The following is a 22,550-nucleotide window of genomic DNA, read 5'->3' as shown; positions in this document are numbered from 1 at the left end:
CCCATAAGTTTTTTACCCAGACCAAATATCACTCTTCCAAATCAATCCTGGCCATAGTTCTGGAGTTAGCGAAAGCCAGGGACTAGTCCCAGCCAGCAGTTTGGATGTGTTAATTCTGTCTTACAAAGCAGAGAATGTAAATGGATAGGTTTGCTTAAGCTATACCTGTAGGTTTCACAACTAGCAAACAGAGTCTAACACTCTGTAGTTGACCAGCAGAGATGTAGCAAAAACCAAATCTCATTCACAGTTTGCCTGAGATCTGGGAGGGCTGGTTTTGCATCCTCCCAGAAGTCACTGTCTAGGTATTTTCCCAACTAGCTTTTCTTCAGAATAAAGTGTTCTCAGAAGACTTTTCCTGGCATACAACATGGTCAAAATGGACAAAAATGACCATCCAAATAGTGGTATTCCAAGTTTGGTTCCTTCCTCTGCCTGAAGGAACTCGAACTTTCACCTCAAAACATCTAGTTAGGCATGCTTAACACTCAGGGATTGGTTATTCCAATCTGAGGGTCCCCCAGTCTCGTCTGGGGCTAATCAAGTATTTATCAGACAAAAGCAAAGGTGTAACTGTAGGTGTAACTCTATTATCCAATGACTAGGTCATTCTTTCGGGATGGGAGGGATCTGGGTTCCAGTCACTGCTCTATTCAATGCTTAAGCATTTTAACATTCGTTATTCGCTGCTAGCTGGCTGCTGCATTCATCTAAATGGCACAGGTTAAAATTCCTCAGGCTCAGCAAGAAATTGAACCTACATCTGGCGCATAACTGGATATGTCTCAAATGTTTCAAGTGCTGAGGTACTGCAGAAAAGCAGGTATGGGATGCACCAGGAACCATTTTGTGAGAACAAAGTGACGTAGGCATTTGGGATAGGGCCATAGATGACCAGCGATGGCTGTGATTTTAGCTTCAGCATTTACTCTTGCCTTATCCTTCTTTCTTGTAAGTATTGGGCTTTGTAGACTACATTTCTAAGTACCCAGGTCTCTACATTAATTACAAAGGAATAGCTGGAGCTAGGTTTCACATAGATGTCTACATCTGAGTAGTCATCTGGCTTCCTTTTACAGTCAGGTGAGAGAAATGTGTCAAGTCCCCTCATTAGAGGCATCTGTTTAATATCGTTCTAGAAGTGCATGTTTCTCTCTTGATTGTCTTGGGAGCCTGGGGTGGATAAATCAGATATAAGTGACTTCACTGACAATATTTGTATTCAGTCATTGCAATCCCAGGCTCTGTGCCCAAATCAGGACCATGGGTTCCACTAGGTGGAAAGCTGTCTGAAGATCTGATGCCCCTGTGACAGGCATTAAAATGTCTAACTTTGTCAAAGAACCAACATGAAAGACTTGCCTAGTGCAAGCAGGACCTTAAGAATACAGCTCTGAAAGATTTTCCATTGATGTCATTGGTGCAGGCATTACCCCACACATTTGTCAATAAGGTGTGTACAATTTCTAGACTTATATTAATATGGGGGGAAAAAAGTGCAGAATAAAGAACAAGTTTCTCTCTCTTACTCTTTTCTTGTGATAGAGCAAAATCCAAGAATGGAGGACGCTGCTTGCGAGAAAAATTAGACAGACTGGGACTGAATTTGCCTGCAGGAAGAAGAAAAGCAGCAAATGTCACACTCTTGACTTCCTTGGTAGAAGGTAGGGTTTATAATATTGCAATATAATATAGATGTAATTAAAATGTTTCCTTGTATGCAACACTTTTCAGTCACAGTGTTAAATACCATAATCTGTATTTCGTACAAAGAGGAGAACTGACTTGCCTAAAGCCACAGACAGAGCGAGTGGCAAAATGGAAGTTCACTCTGAGATGCTTTGGCTCCCAGCAAGCAGCCTGGTCCTGCAGTTTCCTCAGCATTGATCTGTGCTTTCTGTGCTGGGATCTGACTTACAAATCAATGATCCAAGTGTTCTTGTGAGAGAGATGAATGTCTTATACCAACTCTATAAGTAGGTTTGTTTATCTTCCTTTTTTTTTTTTAAACTTGTGAATTTCCTGGAGCTGATCCAAAAATGTGATTTTTTTTTTCCCATAAGAAGGCATAATATTTAGACAAGACTTTTCCCCCCACACATAAATGAATGAAATCTGTTTTCGCATAAACTCTAGACAGGCCCAGGAGATGCTTTCTTGGCCTTTATTTGTTGTTTAAATATCATTCACCAAACACTGCTGGGCTCTTCAAACCTTCAGCTGCAAGATGCAGGTTCAAACCCCTCAGGCAAAGGGAAGAAACTCTACCTGAATCTTTTCTATTCTGGATGAATCCACTAAGTACTCGGTTTGTTGTCTGGTTGCGGGTAGCGGCTCTGGGAATTTCAGATCCCTCCTCCTTGATGTTGAGAGCACTCAGTTCATCCTAAAGGTCAACACCTTCTAGGATCTTAACCTGAAGGGTCCATACAGATCTAGGCAAGCAGGCTGGGGTCTCAGCACATATTACCACAGAATCACAGAACTACAGAAAGGTCCAGGCTGGAAGGGACCTCTGGCGATCTTCTAGTCCAACCCTCCTGCTCAAAGCAGGGTCAATTAGAAAAGGTTGCCTAGGACCTTATCTAGTCAGGTTTTTAATATCTCAAAGGATGGAGAAATAGTGCTGAAGCCACAACAATGGATGATTTCTCACCATCTAGGAGGAGGGACTAAGGTTCTTAGGGGCCACTGAGCTGTGGGCCTAGAACTACAGAACTACAATGGGAATTTTCTCCCCCAGTTTAGAGGAGTAAGGGCTGTTCCTACCTTCACAGTACTTCATGCATCTTGGGTCTTAGCAGGGAAGAATAAACAGCTATGTGGCCAGCTACTCATACATTAGAAGAGATAGAGAGTGAGTCTTTCCACTGCTGGCCTGGGATTGATGGCTAAGTACCTTTACTGTAAGTCAGAATTAGACTCTTTTTTCCCAGGGATGGAGGAGCTGTGCTTGCCTCCCTGCTCTCTACTCAAAGCCAATAGCAAACCTATTATCAAGCCTATCGTATTGCTTTTGTTCTTGGACTGCCTTAACGTGAGTCCTACAGATAGATACTGAGGACACTGACCTCACTTTGACAGAGACCTATTTGCCTAGACATCCTAATCATGAATCTTGTCTACTGGAATTTTTGGGAAAGGCACCGCCATGTGCATTAATATTCCAACAGAAAGCAAAATTAAGCTAATTTTTTGTCTATGTAACCTCAGTCAAATTTGACAGTGCTCATTGAGTTCTTTCTGGCGTAAGCTGCCCTCCCTTTGTACATGCAGATATTACTTCCAAGTGGTACTAACTTGTAGCATGGTTTCTGCAAGGAAACACATCCCTCAATAGCTCCTGCTGCTGGAGGAGGCAGAGGTGGAACGACACAGGCTTATTCCGGGTTTTAAAGGAGAAGAACACATGAAAACAGCATTGTTTTTTTTCTGTGAGATGTCAATATACAAATTGACTTAATGTTTTATTAGTCTTATTAAATCCCTAAATATAAGGTGCACGCTGTGGACTTCTCATAAAGATCCAGAACTGTGTCGCCCTTGATTACTTTAGATGGTTCTAAGTTTACTTTCACTGAAGGTGCTCACAGTCTTCAATGTATCGAAGCCTTTAATATCTCTGTAAGGTGGGAACGTGCTCAACCTCTTGAATATCTTTTTGAGATAAGAAAAGGCAAAATTAGTTGTATGGTCATTAGGTATACTGACCAAAGCCATCTTGAAAGTCTCTGGCATGACGAAAACTTCTCTTCCCCTAAATAGACTAAAATCTTTGAGTTTTGAGGAGTACTGCTAAGTTCAACAGAGGAACTGCAGTGAACTTCTAGGCTGTGGTGGTCATGTGAAGATCAAGACTTTATGAAATTTGTTCTGTGTCCCCTTGTTTTCTGCAAACTTACTTCTTTTGGGGTTCAGCATATCTGCTGGGTGTTTACCTTTATTCTTGTTTTGGTGGGTTGCATCTTCAGTGTCTTTCATGGGGACGGGACTTCTGAGGCCCAGAGTAGGAATTGTTTGACAGATTCGTTCTGCTCTTTACGTTGTCATCCACATAAATCAGCACAATAGGTAGAAAGGCAGACTGGGAGAATGAGCTCAGCGTTGCAAGACTCCACAGCGTATAGGACATAGCTTTGTGCAACCTGTAGGTGAGGGATGCCCTCTAGTGCCTAGATTAGATGAAGGGAAAGGTCATTTTTCTTACCAGCTCTACAAGGAAAATTCCTATATCTTAGCTGATACAATAAAGGCTCATCCATTAAATACCAGCATTGCCAAGGCTAAGCCTTACTGGTGGCTCAAAGGCATCAAAAGCCTCCCGAGTAGGAGCAAGAAAGGATGTGAGAAGAAAGGAGATGTCCCCATCTGTTTGGTCAGGCTACTTATAAGGCACAGATATAGCATAAATGTTATTGCAGATGCAGGTAAAAGCAATGTATGGATGAATTTTAAACCATCAGATTATTTACAAAAATCAGAAAAAGCACTTACAAAAAAATCTATAATTTGTTTTCCTGTCAAACCTAACTAAGACACTATATTTACTAGGCATACAATTGACTGCCTTCATCATTTGGAGACCAAAATTCTTGAGAAAAATAGGTCAGTGGTTACTTCTTTCACTCCGCTACCAACTGTCACACTTCTCCCCCACCAGCCTTTGTTTAAATATGCTTCCACTTGTTCCTTCTCCCTTCTCACCCTACACATAGAAAAAACTTTCCTTCCACCTCCTGCCTGTCCTTCCTTCCCCTGGGTAACATTTCTGCTGGGTAGAGCATCCGAAGGAGGCAAAACCAAGGAGACAATAGGAGGTTCAGCTGCTGAGTGTCTCTCTCCTGGGACACAGCTTCTGCCTTCACTCTGCATAGGAGCATCTCTCACTCTTGCTAGACCCAGGAGACACCCTCACGGCTCCTTGCACCTCCCCACAGAAGCCTGTCAAGGTATACGGCTGGTCTCTCCACTGAGGCTTTCCAGAACTGTCTCTGCCAATTCAGCTTCAGCAACTGTCCTTTTCCATCATGCAAAGCCCTCTGGTCAATTGTCAAATTATATGGGAAAGGCAGCACTGCCTATAGCTGCCAAGCCGTGTGCTGGATTTAAGGAGGAAGAGTCATCGCTCCCCAACACCCGTTCTTTGTCTCTGCCGGAGGAAAGAGCTGGGGATATTGCACATATGGAAATTTGAAACAAGGCAACTCGCTATAAAACCCAGGGATTTTAGGGGTTTCTACCTTTAGTATGACTCCTCCTTGATATAAATAATTACTAGGCAGAAGGCGGCAAATCTAAGGTAAAAGAAAAGACGTCAGTTCATCCACATTTTCAACATTTCCACATTTTCCTCTAGAACAAATGTTTGTCCAAATTATGATGAGGTGAAAAAAACCCTTTTATGACATTTTGTACAAACTACTTTCCCCCACCAAGCAGACTTATTTCCTACTGTACAGTAATACAAGGGACCTCTATTCACTGAGATTAACAAGAAATAATATGTATAGAAGTATGTCACAATCCACTTCTAAATACCAAATCATCTTTTGGTCCCAGTCAAAATGACACCTTTGTTCAATGAGTTATAAGAAATTATGTTCTGCAGAGTGATTTCATGACCAGATTTGTATTTTCATTTAGAATTTGGTGTTGTAATTTAGAATGCCTACTCCTTATATCACAAGGAACCGCATGCTTATATGGATAAATATGCATAAACCTAATGTGCATTCATAGCGTACATCAGCTTTCAATTTCCAGTAAAAATATACTTTTAAAATATATTTAAAACATTTTTAAATTTATTATTTCACAAAACATGGTAAGTACATCTGTGTCTACGTTTTTGCCTGTTTATATCCACAAGTAGATAAGTAATTTTGTTTCTTTTTACTTACAATTTTATCTCTTCATATACCATTAACATTCAGTCACAGTCCCAGCTCCAGGACAAATGGACAGGTTTTATACATTTGTTTTCTTTTCTCAGATTATCAAAACAGTTTAGTATAGTTTTCTCAGCTCTAGTAAATAATATACACCATCTTTGTAGAGATTACTTTTAATGGCAATTCCTATTTTAATTTCTTTTTTTTTTTTTTACATTAAGTAAAAACATACAAATTTCAGTCAGTTTGTTGTTGACCGTATTAAATAAGTGCCTACATTTCATCGCATAAAGTTTTGCTCTCTTGAAGAAACTGAGGCTAAAAGTTTACATTTTTTGCCGACTACATTCCTTGTTTTGTTACTTGGGTCTGACCGGGACCAGAATAGAGCTGTCTGGAGAATGGTAATTCCACCTGATGGCAGCTTCAAAGGGTTTGACATTTATCTTTGTTCCATGCTGGCATGAAAACAAACCTATCACGAGTTTTAAGGGACTTCGGTTGAAAAGCACAACCTGGCGCTCCTCCGCAGTTGACTTACTCTTTAAGCCTTTAAGGAAAAGCGTAGCTGACAGAAATGTTGAAGCAACTCTACAGAAATTTAGAAGCTATGGCTTAAAGTTGTGCTCTTTCTCGTACATGAAGTTTGGGCTAGATGTTATAAGTACAAAATGACAGTCAGCTATATGCCTGTTCATGTTCAGTCACTGCTAACATACCACTGAAATCCATTTTAATTTCACTAAAAATTATTTTAATTTTCCAGAAGCTGTAAACTAAGTGGAAACCATTTCTCCTTTCAAGTCAGAGGCAGTGGTTGCTTGCTGGCTTCTTATTTCTTTTAGGCATACTGGAAATCATGTTTTAAAAATCCAAATAATGTAGATGATTTTGAGTATAATCTTCAATATTTGCATATAAAATTGGTTACAGCTGTGAAGGCTGTTGTTGACTGGTGTCAGCAAACAAATTCCCTGGGAGTAGTGCATGTATTTTACTAATACCTGAATTCATTTAGGTCAGATAAACACACAATGAAGTATTTGCTTGTGAGAATGAAAGGTATTTTTTCTGATAAAATCTCCAGTGATAGAAGGGGAGAGAATAAACTCTGAAAAGGTGGAGAACAGAGTCTGGAGTAGAGGTCAGAGGCACGTGGTTCCTTATGCCTCATGCTGCCCCTTGCACAGGACCACTGCTCCCACGGAAGTTTCCATCTTCCTTGGCTTAGCCAGGTCTGTGCAGAGCAGGTTCAGACTTGCAGGGGGTGGGATACGTCTCACCATCTCTACCGTAGTTGTATGTGTCCTCTCATGTCACACTGTAGTCAACAGGGTGAAATCAGCACTTCTGGGTGATTAACAATTAAATTAACTTTAAAATGAAACATTTGATTAAGTTGTTCAGAAAAGCTGTGGAACCTCCGTGGTTGGAAATATTCAAGACTAGGCTTGAAAAGGCCACAAATAACCTAGTCTAAGGCCATGCTTTCAACAGAAGGTGAAGCTCCCTTCTAACCTGGACTTTTCTATAATTCCTCTGATCCATTTTTGTCTACTTTAGTGTGGGATGATACAAGCTTCAAGTGTTAGTTTGTCTCCATTGACTTGAGATTATGAGATCATATGTCAATATTGACATTTAATCACATGAATTCCACTGCACATGTTCTCAGAGAGAGGTGTTACAGGTTCTGCATCCCTCCTAAATGTTCACCTGGAGCATCAGCCTGGTCTCCAAAGAGCAAAGGTCTAACGCCTCCTCTCATGATGGCAATCAAATACACAACTCTGAAAAAAAAAAGAAAAATAAAATAAAAACCCACAACACCCTAACCCTAAGAGCACATCTCTGTTAGTCACTCACACAGCCATGCTTCAACATGCACTGTTGGTAGCTGACCTATTTCTACCTTTTACGATGAGATGAGAGCAAGCATCATCTGGAAGTACCTCTTTCCCACCAGGGAAAGACTTAGGCACAGATGTTCACACTCCAAGCAGCTGTGTTTGAGCAGATGAATCCCACACCAAGGCTGTCAGAGTCACCGCACATAGGCCACAGCGTTCAGTAAACCCTAAAATAAATTCCTGGGTTCTCTAAGTGAGTGGAGATGTGCGTATTCTTCCAAAGGCATTTGGCACCCAGCATGGAGTTGGGTTATAGTGTCCAGTCTCTGCAGGGAGGCAGAGAGGTTCTCAGTGTCTTCCTCTGTCATAGAATTCTCACAAAGCCTAGTTAAGCCCCAAACTCCCTTTGCCTTGATTTCCCCACCTATAAAACAGCAACTATGATCTTCATTGCCATCCCTTTTTAATTTGTCTGGTCAATTTTGATTGCAATCTTTTTGGAAGCAGTATTGTTTCTTGTACTCTACTTTGGGGTCTTGCTCATCTTTAGTGTGGGGCAATTTTATTGTGCCTGCTGGCTTAACTCTGAAGCAAATATATTGAAATGTATGTTATCCCCACAGCTCTCTCCTGAGGTAGAAGGCTAGTCTTCCTTTAGAGATTGAGAAGTAAAGCACCAACAGCTGAATCTCACCTCTTTAGAGCGATTTATTCCTACCTTCCCATAATTTCCTTGCCTTAAATATCAATGATGATCTTACAAAACTTGAGCAGCTGCCCAGTACTCACTGATGGCAGGGGAGGGAGCTAAACCCAAGTGTCTTGATTAGTATTTTCTCACAGGACATATATCCTCCTTATTTTCTGGCTGGCACCATCTGATGACTAAACATAGGTAGGCCAAATGGGCCAAAATCTGTAACTAAGATTGGGAGTGAGTGTCTGCAAAACTGATTTGTTATCACAGAATCCCAGACTGGTGGGGGTTGGAAGGGACCTCTGGAGATCATCCCGTCCCACGCCCTGCTGGAGCAGGCACACCCAGAGCAGGGGCACAGGGCCGCGTCCAGGCGGGGGGTGAATGTTTCCAGCCTGGATGTGGTCCTGTAATTGTATTATTGTATCTTTTTTTTTTTTTAACTGGAAAAAAATATGTAATAATTATAACAACAACAACAATAATAACAACCCTAAAAACTAACGGACCCATTTTATTTGCCCACAGGGGAAGCGTTACATTTGGCCAGAGATTTCGGCTACACCTGTGAAACAGAGTTCCCTGCCAAGGCGGTAGGAGAGCACATTGCCAGACAGCACATGGAACAGAAAGAGCAGACAGCGAGGAAAAAGATGATCCTAGCGACAAAGTAAGGAGGGAGGGGGAAATGAAAAAAGAAATCTGTCTGTCACTTCTCCATTTTGGATCTGGGGGCTGGGAGAGGGAGGATTGGGAGTATGGATTGCAGTGACTGCTATCACAACAGTACTCACTGACAGCAAGTGAGAGCTGGCCTGTCTTTAGAGATGCTGTAAGAGGAACCTTATTTACTGCAGTGAGGTGGCTATGCCCTCATTGCCTGCGTTTAAGGAGGCACACACATCTCAGGTGCTTTGGTTTAGATGAGAGGAGGGGACATTATTGCATGGTGGGATTTATAGGACAGAGACTGGCTTTGTCTCCTGTTTGCATGTGAGCAGGAGCTCTAAGCTGTGGGATAATTATCACTAGTCTGCTGAGGGAGAACTGGTTTGCAGAGGGACAGAACCTCTGGATGGAAATTGCAAGAGTCCCCCTGAACAATGTACATCAGCAGGGGAGCTTTGCTGAAGCCATTAAAGACACACAGAGGCACCCGATTTTGCTCTAAACAAGCCACTCGCCTCCCAGGAGCAGTAACATCATGTTAGGATAACATTTCATCTAGGTTAATTAGCCTTGATGAGGAGAGGAATTAGCCTTTATGAGCCATGGGAAACAGGAATAAATAGTCGGCGTGGAACAACACAGACCTACACTAGGTGTGTGGTATGCCTGCGTGGGGTAGCCTTGAATATAATCATACACTTCTTGCACTTACTGCCATGTTACACAGTGAGGCTGCAGGAGAGCTGAGGACAGAAGCCAGAGCTCTCAAACCATCATCTACCTCTTTCCCCCAGTGCTGGAAATGTTTGGGAATCATCCAGACTGGGATATATCCAACACAGAGGGATTACGCTGCAGTAGGTAGTAGCAGGCTGACCAGCCACAGGATTGTCCTTTGTATCCCAATGTCTTCCTGCATTGTCTATTTGTGGGGAACAGGATTTCTAGCCTTGATGTCCCTCTTGTATCCAGAGCTCTTCATCCTGAAGGTGACCCAGAGACAACATGCATTGAAACATCTCAGGCTTGTGAATCCCATTAATATAGCCTGTGATCCTTCCCTGGGGTGATAAGCGGAGCACCATGTGGCTCAGGGGACCTTCGCTGGTTGTGAAGGTGATGAAAGAACTCACACATCATGGTCCTAAGTCCCTTTCAGATTAAAAGGAATAATATAGGTGGAATATGATCTTATTCTTACCTACATACATGTTGTTTTAAAGGCCCAAGGGGTTTCAGAGACATGAGAATAAACCAGCTAGCAAGAAGCAGCTCCTCTCTGCAAGTTCTGTCTCCCCGTGGCTGTATAGCCCATTAATAATCTGCCCCTCTAACTATGTAAGAGCTGATTGTACTGCTGGGCAGTACAACCTAAGCAAGAGTTAAGATTGTAAGTTGCCCCAGCTGGAAGATTTGCCCCATTTATAAAATGTTACTCAACCATAATGATAAAAGTCTTTCTCCTTTTCTGGCTCTAAGGAGAGATCCCATTGCCATGGGTTGTAACAACCAGTGGTAACTGTTTTGTCCAAAAGCTGTCTGACTGAGAGACACATAAGGCATAAGGTCTCACTACCCTTTCTCACCACTTCATACCTACTTTCTCACCCTCTCTTACTACTGGAGAGTTGTGGGCATGCATTACTCCTAACCCACATGAACTTTGGGCTTGTAAGCTGTTATCCTGCACTTGTAAGGAGCCAATTTACTTTCCGTCCCTCTTCCACCAGTTAAAAGCACCAGCAAATAGATCAGAGAAGTTGTCGATGATGCAAGGATAGGCCATATTCTTCTGCAGTCGGAGTGCTTGTAAGAGGGACAGATGGGTCAATGTGTGTGCTACTACTGCCCTCTCCTGCCTGGAAGGAGAACAGTGAGTCACAGGCCAGTCCTGTCCAGATACTACAGGAGGTACGAGACCATGACATCGTACTGTTAGCATGGTATTTCCCAGCCATGCTTCCATGTAACTGATAGTAGGAACTTTAGTCATTTGTCAGGAGTTTCAATTATTCACTATAAGCTCTAGGTTTGTCATTCCAGTAATTTCACCACTGCCCTGCCTCGTGCTTATGAGTTATGACACCAGAAAAAGTGGTGGAATGTTATGCTGTCACCAAAAATGACACTGAAATTTCAGGGTGGTAGAATCACTCATCGCAAGCTTTGCCTATGGAAAGAAATGGAGTGCCATTGCCTCTGTGTGTGGCCACTGTCTGCTCTGGGACAGAGCCAGAAGTCCATGGAAGTGTGCCTTTGGCAGAACTGGTGAGATCTTCCACAAGTGGGGTCTTGAGGAAAAGTAAGAGGAAAGAATAAAATTATTTCCACTATTCCTGGTATATAGATGAAACTCCAATCTGGATTCAAACACCCAGCTTCAGTGGCTTGATTCACTTGCCCAAACATAGGTACCTACTGCCATTTGAGACAAACTGGGTTATCCAGCTTGGTCACCAGCTTCTGCTCCAGAATCACACAGGTTTCCTTTTGTTGCTGTGTTGTATCTGCCAGTTATTATGGATATCTTGGGTACTACATGTCTATGTGTGGGTAACTAAATAGAGTCCTTAATGTCTACAGTGCAGAACTCTCTGGCGTCCAGTAGAAGCTTCCAGTGTTACCAAGGGCATCTATACCTTGTAATCAATCAGTCCCCCACCCTGAGTGGAAGCAGTTTAGCTGCCACACACAGAACTGTAGCCTGTGGGCTAGTGAAGACTAAAGACTGCAACTTTAGATGCCAATAGCCCTTTCTAACACATGGAGGTGTTACCTAAGCTTGAGGTAATGCTCTCTTCACTGCCCTACTCAGCCCAACCGGGTCTGAGGCTATGTTGACAGTAATACAGTGATTGAAATCAAGACAATTTTCTATCATAGAACAAACTGTATTAATTGTGTTAAACCACCTGATCTTCCCAAACTACCTCTTGAAAATGGTCTTTCACATTTGCTGACTCAGGACCTGCCTAGGACAGTACCCGTTGAAGCAACAAGATGGTGCCATGGCCTGTTCTAACAATTTGTTGGTCTAGACAATGAAGAATCAGAACCTTACCTGATAATTATCATGGGAGGAAGAGATGATTGGGCTGTGCAGCCAGTATACAGCACTGAACACAAATGACAGCAAGGGCAGGATGGGAGTGAAGCAAGCTTTTTTTAAGAGCTGAAAGGATAAGAAAGGTGTAAACAATGGGAGATGCCAGTCTCCTATGATTCTCTTCCTCTCCACTCACCTCCTTTGACTGAGCAGATGGTTGCCTGGGCACTTCAGAACAAGATGATTCAAAAAAAAAAAAAAAAAAAAAAGACTGAATTATCATAGTTCTCACCAAAGGGTGCTGATACTGGCTTGTTAACCCTAGTCTCTTTAGAAAGGCTTCAGTACATGTCTATGCCATCCACACGGAAATGAAATTTAAAAAAAAAACTGCTGGGAACTGGTTTTTGAGGGTCTTTAAGCATGGGTCTGTTCACCTTGCAGAGGTGTGGGAGACCCTGAAAGGCTTTACAACTGGGTACACAACCTGATCAGGTTGCAGCTAGGACAGATGCAGAACTGCTGAAGGCCACATCAATAATTCCTTTTGATGGAGAGGCACACTGTCCTACGGGAAACATGACAGAGTATCGCAGCACAAGGCCATCCACATGAGGCAGAGGGACAAATAATACACACGTTTACACAGACCAAAACAGAATAGTGTGAATAACAACTTCATTGTGGGGTTCCTTACAGCCAGTACAGAATAATCAACATCTGGCTCATGACACTAAGTGCTCAATTTGCTAGTTCTCTGAAAAGTAGCTCTGAAACTGGATGCACAGGACCTGCTGAGCATCTCTCCGATACCTGGTCTTTGGACACCTGGCAACTCTTCCACACTGGGAATATATCAGATTCATGGGCACATATTTGGCCCAGTCTTGTACTCTTTACAAGGCATTTGCTTTGTAAAGAGCAATAGGATCATGGACTAGATGGGCTCTTGTTCTGATCCAGTACAGAATTTTTTATCTTTTCCTGATTATATACTGGAATATCTGACCATCCATCACAAAACATTAAGTGCCTCCTTTGCAGGAATGACCAGGGCTCTTTTTATTAATCTGTGGTCCCTAAGACAGCATAACCACCTTTCTTTGCTTTTTCAAAGCCACAGTCCAACTGACAGCAAATAACTGTCAGACCCCTTCCTGTCACTACCCCAAGTGATGTTTTATTGGTAGTGGAGGCTCTGAAACACCACTTTGACTAGAAATCCCCTTGAAAAAAGTAGGTTACTGCCTTTTACAGGTTTTCAAGTATAAGAAAAGGTTTTTGCTTTTCTTTAAATCTGCCAACACTCTGTAAAGACTTTTGACATGTGAAGATAGAAGGGAACTTAATTGCACATTTGGTTCCGACACTTTCCTTTGTCAAAATATAAGAACTTTTAAGATGAACTTTTTCAACAGGTAGAAAGTAGAGGTTGGAGGAAGGAGAGAAGAGCAGTGCTGACAGGGCCGACTGGGGATAGTAGATTGTTTAGAAGCCAAAATGACTGACTGTTTTCAGTTGTTGAAAGGAACTGTTTTTCCTCTAAGGACCTGGTTCATTAAAACTGTATGCTGCATTTACATACATTTCTGCTGAATACATCTCTTTGCCTAAAAGGCTAAGACAATGCTGTCTTTTCAAGCAGTTGGTGTCTAGGTCCACACAGATGACAAGCATTTACAGAAATTAGGCTTGGATGAAGTCCAGCAGCACAGCAGGAAATAGTTTCCTGCATCTCCCCTCCTCTTAGCCAGGGGAGAGCTGTAGTATCCAAAGTCTATGTCCAAAACTTGCAGAGCAGTGATATAATGAACGGTAAAAACAGGTTAGTATGGTTTCCTTGCTTGCAACTGGGCAATGGAAGACCTTTTAAAGACAAAGAAGCTGAGTTTGCCCACTTATTTTCCATTATGTCCCTGTCCAAAAGGACCAGAGTTACAAGTGGATAATGAAGAACTTGAACTTTACCTAGGACCATATGTGCAAAGTCTTCTAACAGAAATCATGGACCACAGAGATGCTCTTTAGTGTTAGAAATTGGCCCCAGGCACAGTGGTTTGATCTAGGTTAACAAAGTAAACCACGCACATACTGAGTCATCACATTGCAATTATCCTATTACTAAAATGTTAGAATGGCTCCTTGGACCCTCTCAAATATCTTCTGGGCATGTTCTGGGAGATAATGTACATCAAGGCCAGGAAGGCTCAGGAAGCCACCCTGTTGAGGAGGCTGGAAAAGCCTATATGGACCTTACCAGATGGTGACACTTTGCATGAGGGTATGAGAATGACCCCTGGCACTGTATAATTTAGTAGGTGGCACTGTTTCCTAGGTTACAAAGTAGTCACCGTGACCAGTGTTAGGTCAGCCCAACTGGTTGTTGGTCAAGCTAAGCATGAGGCAACTCAGCTGAACATCCTGACTGTCTGGTGGGCATCATGCCCCCCCGACCCCATATTAAGTGCCAAATTTCCAATACAGCCAATGGAGAATGGTGTGCTCATTTTGGAGAAGCCCTGAGAGAGAGACCCAGGCACTCTTTTTTTTAATTAACTGTATCATAAATTAATCAAAAGTAAGTGGTGTCTCTATTCATCCCTGGTCCAGATATGGCATACACTAAATGGATCCAGTCTGGTTTCTTTAAAAAAAAAAACTGAATTGGTAGAACATTCCTAGACTAATTTGCAAACTAGCCCAAAACAACATCATCACAAGAATTAGAAGACCTTATTTTCATGTCTCTCTTAGTGTTAGATCCTATATACAGTTGTCCTAGGGGATGTTTTTAACCCCCAGATGCTGAGGCACCCTGAAAAGCAGAGGGAGAGGGAAGACAGCAAGTTCATCCATCTTTTCCAAAGAATTGGGCTACTGTGCTAGTGGGAGACCAGGCAAGACAGAGCCCGAGTTCCCATCGCAAGGTGCTGAACTGGGGTCCCAGGTCCTACCTACTGAAAGTGTGTGTTACCCAGGAAAAAATCACTGAGGGCAGACTGGAGATTATAGTATTTGCCTTACTTGCCTGTCTGTTGTGTAGGCACTGACAGCTGAGGGAGTCACTGAGCTCCTCCTACAGTGGCCAGAGAGAAAAAGTCACTGTTAGGATGCAAGTCCTCTGGACTGCTGTAAACATCTACTTTAGGCTGCCGGATGCATGGTAGAAACGTAAAACAATTTAATTAATGTTTCAGCAAGAAATTTAAATACTGCTACTGGAATGAATTCTCACTCTGGGCAGACCTGTGGGAGAGGTCTTAGCCAAGGATCGACAAGTTCTTCTGCCCCAGACTCTACAAGGAAGCAGTATGGACCCAAATGGAAAATAGGAGAGCAAAGTCAGCATTTTCCTTCACAGCTCCTAGTGTTCCATTTGTCTTAAGAGTTGGGGGTCAAGGAGGCAAGGCCAAAATGGCCAGGGTTTCTATTTGCAGATAAACCAGTGCACACAAGCAAAGGTACAAGTAGTGATGTATAGCCATAAGCCTTGCTTCTAATGTAGGTGAGCTAAGCCAGACTTAACACTGCTAAACCAGGTCCAGTTCAGGAGACAAATCACATTTTAAAATGTTAATGTTAATATGGTTCCAGAGGGGCCCCTGTTCAAGAGATTCTGTATGTTGCTGGCTCTGAGAATTTGGGGCAGGGAGGCAAGAGGGTGATTCATTTGCCTTCATTTTCTTTATTAATGCCTCCACTAAACATTTCTGTTATTAATGAGATCACTCAGGATAAGGTGACAGTGTTATGGGAATCAGCTTTATGGAAAGGATTACGCCTGTCATTTAAGGATTTCTACCTTCCTTTTAGACAAATATGTAAAGAATTCCAAGACCTTCTAAGTCAAGACAGATCACCCCTTGGATCCTCCAGACCAACTCCAATATTAGACCTCGACATCCAGAGACATTTAACACACTTCAGGTATGTATGAGGAGTATTTGAAAGAGGAACAATTAACTCAAATCCATAATTTTGATAACGACCACATATGATGTTATAATGGTATTTGTTGCCTTACCTGGAAGACTATAATGTCCATAATCCCTCTCTTACTTGTGCCTATTAAAAGCACATGTTTGCCCAGCAATGTAGTTCAGGCTAGTTGCATTCACTCTGCTTCTAGGACCACAGTCTGAGTTTGAGTAAGCCATTTTCTACACCTGCTGGCCAAATCTCCCCAGCTGACCAGGAAGCTGCCTTGCCCTAGTTGTGAGCCAAATCACAAGCCAATCAACACATGAATGGTCCAAATATGTAGAAAATCATGTTCAGAGCCAAAATTACAATACTGATAAATCAAATTAGCAATAAAAGGAGGAACAGTTAGGCTGCATCCTTACCAATTAACTGAATAGTTCCAGAGCCTTCTCTATGCTACTGAGACCATTTGACATCATCTTACTATGACAATACTATTAACGCTTTGGCCTCCAGAGCAGACTGACCTCAAAGCAAACTACCTGCTGGAGCAGTCTCACTGCGGTCATTCCTGAGCATACCCTGGAAAGGTCTGGCAGAATGGAAGCTGGCTCAGACCAAAAAGCCAGAGACTACTAATACATTTAGACTCAGTTCCTAGGCCCATGTCCTAGCAATATCTAATTTACTGGTGTAGACAGCCTAAGAAGCTGTTATGAAGACAAGGACCCATGGTACATGGACACCGAGTCCAAACTTCGTCAGAATTTTGTCCAAGTTATGGATAATGGTGTATAGAGAGTTTGGGATTGGAGAGATTTGTTAGCCCAGGAGCTGCTGTGCAATTTCATGGTTTTGCTTTAGGTTATGTGCCAGTTACAGTCAAGAGTGAGATGGGAACTTCCAGAGGGCCGCTTGAAATAGTGGGGTCATCTAAGGTATTTATCAAAGATAAGTGTGATAAGACATCCTAAAGTTGCTCCCATCTTTGCTCAGACCACAGGAAAGAATACATGACTAGCTGAGGCTGCAGATTTTTATGTTTTTTTCTAGCCATTAGCTGATACCTGAAAAAATCAACATATAAATAACTGCTCTAGAAATTTGTTTACAGACCTTAACACCAAGCAGGTTCATTAGGCCTATAAAGCCTTAGAATGATGTTGCATATTCTTTAGCACAGCCAGCTGAGCCACTCTTCATTCATTGGCTGGACAAACAACTTTTGTGCCCCAACATCCCAACATCTTTTGACTATTAAGATTCTGATAGAACATGAGGTACCCAGCAGCCAGGTGGTGTGATACCTAATATTTAGTCCCTCGGTCTTTGAATGGAATCCAAAATACCTACCATCCACCTCTTCCGTCTGTCTGCTGGGGGGTGCAGGAAGGTAAGAATAATGCCTGATCCACAAATGCACGCATTCCTGTTTATACTTACACATACCCGCGTGCATTCTATGCATACACAAACACATCTCGACCATCCCACTTCCACTCTCACGCAGTGATGTGCACACACACACACACACGTATCACCTATGTCTATATATACTATGCATATTGTCCCAAACAATTCCCAGGCACAAGTCAGCCTTACCTCAGTCAAGAGGATGTTCTCAGTTGGAAGCTTAGATATGGTCACCATCTTGCAGGTTAAAATGCTTGAATAATGGAGATGAGGCCAGGCTATGCCAGATCACTTATGAGCAGAGGAGGAGCCCGGGCACCCTTCACTTCACTAATGCAGTCATACGTGACTAAAGGCAACCCCTACCTTCAGTTTAAGAACCTTAGGGCGACTCAACTTTCTGGTGAGTTTAGGGATCTAGGGTCATTTTAGGTGTAAAAGGACATCCTGCCCCACATTCATCTGCTACTGCCTCAGTTCAAGGGGTTTTTGTGAGTCCTGCATCACATATACCAATCTTATAGACACTCTAAATGTCCTATGGCATCTCTGGTGGCATGGGGGAACCAGCGGGTTCACTTTCCATCCTTCCTCTTGAGGCTGTTCCCTTTTGCAGAGGAAAATTTAAGGCTCGACTGGGAATGAGAGCCCATGAGTGTTGTCTAATGTAGTGGCTTCTTCATTAAACCAAAGCTAGAGTTCTGGATCTGGGATCCTGCTTTATTCATTTCATGCTTAAGACTGTTGATAAAGTATCAAACCAGCCTTCAACCTAAAGATCTAATTTAGGACATTCCTCCAACAGGGCCAAATGTCCAAAACACTAAATTAGTATTTTTATTGATTTTTAGACCCTACCTCTTTCCTGCTGAATGGAGAGAGTGTATCTACTTCTCTTTTCCATTCCACTGTTATATCTGAGCTTCCTGCAGATTCATCCAGGAACCTGTAAGTCACACTGACGTGTGTCTTTTTGTCTTTGCCTTCATAACCTGCATCAGAACAGCTTTGATATATTTTTTTTGTTAATTTTTGGCGGAAGTCTTTATTAGCTCCCCAAAATCTCATGAAAAGTAGAGTTAGCAGAAAACCCACCAAAAATTACCCACATTCTGTGCTGGAAAGTCAAAAAACATGACACAAAAAACTTGCAAAGAGAAGATTTGCTGAGATTATACTCAAGAGATCTATGTATGTTTTTTTGCATATACATAGACTCCCTGACCTCATTAGTCAGCCTCTTAGTCTCACTTTCTTCACTTGTAAAATTGGGTATAGACATACCTTCTACGTCTGCCTTTGGGACACTTGTGTCTGTGGGAATCTGTAGCCTTTAGAAAGTTCAGATATCCTACTAATGTCATCCATCATACAGGGAAAGATGAATACCCACCTATTACAGAAGCTGGATTTGGTCCTTTAAATTCACGGTTACATTTCATCAAGATGCAAAATCACATTCAGATCATCATCTTATATATAAAAGATAAAGACAGCAAAGCAGCAAAGGGAAAACTACTTTCTTGCAAGTGACACTTCTTTCAGTGCAGAAACCTTAAAAAAACAGGCAGAAAAAAAATAGGCTCAGAATGCTAAAGCTAGATAATGAAAGCAATCAGCATCCTCACAAATTATTCTGTTCTGCCTAACCATCCAGCTGATATGAAAGACCCTTCCTATGAAACTGTTTGAGATAAGAGTTTTGTCATTTAGCAAGTCTCTGAGCCTGGAGCTGTCAGCCCTCTGCGAGTGCCTGGCATCACACTGACAAGGTGACATGAAAAGTGACAGGCAAGAAACCAGAAGCTCAGACGTTGGGAGCAGCAAGAAGGTAACATCCTTCTTTCTAAAGGGTAAAAGAGAGCAAGGAAATGGGGTTTGAAGCTCAAGTTTTTTAAATTGTAACGAAGAGCCAAGCCCAAAACCTTTACAGATGCACTTGTCCCCCTTATGTATTTTTCTCTCTTTTTTACACTTCTTTGCTTATCATGAGGTAGAGCAGCTGCTGTCATAATTCAAGTCAACTTGATTAGCAGCAGCAGCCTTCTGTTTGGATGCACAGACTGGAAGAAGCCTGGTGCACAATGAAGTTTGTGGTGAAACACCTCTGGTGCCCTCTAGAGTCCCCTGATTTCCATGATCTCTCTCAATCTGGTTTTAAATTCAGCTAGCTGAGAGGGACAACTCTGGGTCCTAGTGTTGAGGTATCAGTAATCAACAACTTGTTCTCTTTTTTTCTTCTTTTTTTTTCCTTTCTTTTCCTTGGCTCTTCATTTACCGAAGGCATATCCTCTGGGGTTTTTTTCCCAGGGATTCCCACTTTGATCTTCCCATAGCAAGTGTTTGACCACCTTCTTCTGCTCTGCTTATGACCAAAATCCTTTTGGAAGGATTGGGACATTTCTAATATTGTCAATGATTTTTATCATGACTCTTATGACATCATATTCCCTTATAGTCACAATTTATAAAGCCAAGAGAACAGATGAGAATCTGTTTTATTTTCTTTACCCTCTTCATTAACAAATAAACTCCATGATTATCAAGGAAAAGGCAAATATAGATTCATCAAAGATGGAAAGGAGCTTGGGTGGCTTGATTTGTTTTTCAACCCAGCACTTAAGGTTTCTTAAAACGTTTAAAGTACTCTTATGTTCCCCAAAAAAAGGAATGCCTAACCCTCAATTCCAAATTACTGGGTTACAAAGTTGCATTGTCTCTTGTCATCAGCATGTTTATAATGTTTATTCTTGGTCTTTCTCCTCTGAGAAGGGCAAGGGGGCTTCTCAGTTACGTTAGCTGTCTCACTGGAAAAAGTCTCTGCATGGTCGCAAGTTGGATGAATCTCATTCATTTCTTTGTCTTCCCAAAGAGCAGACATGTCACCATTAACTAAGTGAAAGGAGAAGCTGAAGGGGCTGATGGCTGTGTGAGGGACATGCCCACTCTTTTTCAAAAGTATCCAGTCACCTGGGATCTGTGGTCTCACTGGTGTATTTGGCTCCGTAGGTAGTAATGGGCAGCGAGGCTTCTTGTCATCCACAGTTAGCCAAAAGCTTGTACACCCTTTTCTCATTCAAAACCAGCAAGTCACAGTGTTATTAAGAGTTTTATTGGGAGGATATATAATGTTCTGTGCTGGAAATATTTCTTAGGTAACATCCAAGAGCTTCTGTAAGCACCATGTGCACCACATTGCCATGGCTTAATCTTTGGTCTATAGCTCAGAAACACTCCATAGCCACAGCCTTGGCTGTTTCAGATATGTTGCCTGGGCAATTCTCCTAGTGTGGAAAATCAGTCCCAAGGTCTAAAATATACAGAGCTGAAATAGAATATTTTGGAAATGTGAGGCATCAGCTCTAGCACTCTCTGTTTACCTTCTCAATTTCTTTTACACATGATAAAAGGAGGTCCACCTGCTTGGAAAGCATGTCCTTAATACACTTGTTTGCTTATGAACAGAAAACAAGCATGAGGGCCCACTTTGCAAGGCAATGTTTGTATGTGCTGTTTGCCACTCTGACCATATAGACTACATATCCCTGCAATATATACTGGCCATGTTCCAACGTTTATTTTGACTGTCAGTCTAACTTGTGTCGTGGTTAGGCCTACTGACCTTCTGCACTAAAGTGATCACAATTTAATTCTCTAGGCAACCTTCACAGGACAGACCTTGAAATCAACAAAGCACCTCAGAGTCAATATAGGCAACTCTGACTTAGGATGTTGCTTGTATAAGTAAAAAGATTTAAATCTTTTTTCATTTCCTTTACAGCCATCAAAAGTCTTATCTGATCTTATTATTTGTCATCTGCCATGTGTTGTTAAATTTGGGTAATCATGAAGTGGTTTTCACATTCAAAGTTATGAGAAAGTCCAACCGATAGGTTCAAGCTTGCTTTTCCTTCATTATTACTGTTCTAAAGTATTTATTTATTTTAAATGAGGGTGTAAACTTTCAGTGCAGATGGCCTCTTCCCACCCATGGAGAGGGAATCTGTTTCTTTTGCCACATGTCGGAGTTTCACCAGCCTGGGGTATGGAGGAGTCCTTGAGGTAGCTGCCAAACTAGAGTCCAAGCCTCCAGGCACACTTGGATCTTTTCACTTTTAAGTAAGGCCATCGCTAAAACATGAGCAAACATAATTGCATCATAGTACTGGGCAGAATTGGAGGCAGGTCTGGACATCCTTAAGCACAAGGATTTATAATACGTGGGCCTGATATTCATTGCTTTCTTTCTGCAGCTCTCCATGCACAGTACCGAAATCAGAAATTTTAGCCTTGCCTTTTAGGACAATAAAGTTAGTTTATAAGAGTTGCAATGAGATGCACTACAAAGCTGAGAATACCCAAAAGACTCTGTTATGAAACCACCATGTTTAATTTTAGGCTTTTAAACCCAAATGAAGGTATTATAATGAAAGCGACTCATTTCATAGGTGTGGAGCATACAAAAAATGAACGAATTTCAGTGGGAGATCACTCAGCCTGAAAAAACAGGCAATGAAATTTGACTTTCAGTAAACACATTCAAATGCTTTGCCATTAATCTTCTGTCTGCCACGTCTGCTTTAAATGTAGAATCAGATTTTTTCTCCCCAACTTGAAACTTACTTTCATCAACAAAGGGAAATTATCCAACTTAGATTTTTCAAAGACACTAACTTGCAGAGAAATAAAGTCCACCAAAATTAGAGCAAGGGGAATTACTGATAAAAATGTAAGATGAAGTAGAAAATAATATCTCTCAGCCTTTTTATGCTCATTTCAAAAAGTGAGGCCAAAAATACACCCTCACAGGAGCATGGCAAGGAGGGCTGGTCAGAAATTTTCCATTAAATGGTTTCTCTTAATAAGCTTCATAGGAAAATTAATAGGCTCTGCATATTCCAATCTGTGGAGAAGAATATATTCATCAGGAACTGGAAGTAGAGTTGTCATGAGACTCTGCAGCACCATTCCTCTAAAAAAAAGTTGGGTTTTTTATAAAAAATACAATGCTGTCTTGAAAAAAACCCGCTGCATGTGGTGATTAGTGGTACAAAAGAGGC

General features: G+C 41.8%; 1 protein-coding gene across 1 annotated transcript in view; it reads left to right on the top strand.

Moving 5' to 3' along the window:
* The window catches only part of TFAP2D (transcription factor AP-2 delta), a 51,039-nt gene that overhangs the window by 19,169 nt on the left and 9,320 nt on the right, over positions 1–22,550 (top strand). Inside the window, exons 4-6 of the mRNA XM_075086592.1 lie at positions 1,546–1,664; positions 8,967–9,108; positions 15,967–16,080. Coding sequence (XP_074942693.1) covers positions 1,546–1,664; positions 8,967–9,108; positions 15,967–16,080 — 375 coding nt within the window. The remainder of the gene's footprint in view (positions 1–1,545; positions 1,665–8,966; positions 9,109–15,966; positions 16,081–22,550) is intronic.

Source organism: Phalacrocorax aristotelis, chromosome 3 (genome assembly GCF_949628215.1).
Source record: "Phalacrocorax aristotelis chromosome 3, bGulAri2.1, whole genome shotgun sequence".
NCBI classification, from domain to species: domain Eukaryota; kingdom Metazoa; phylum Chordata; class Aves; order Suliformes; family Phalacrocoracidae; genus Phalacrocorax; species Phalacrocorax aristotelis.
The sequence above is the reverse complement of the archived record's forward strand: the minus strand, read 5'-3'. Positions and strand labels throughout refer to the sequence as shown.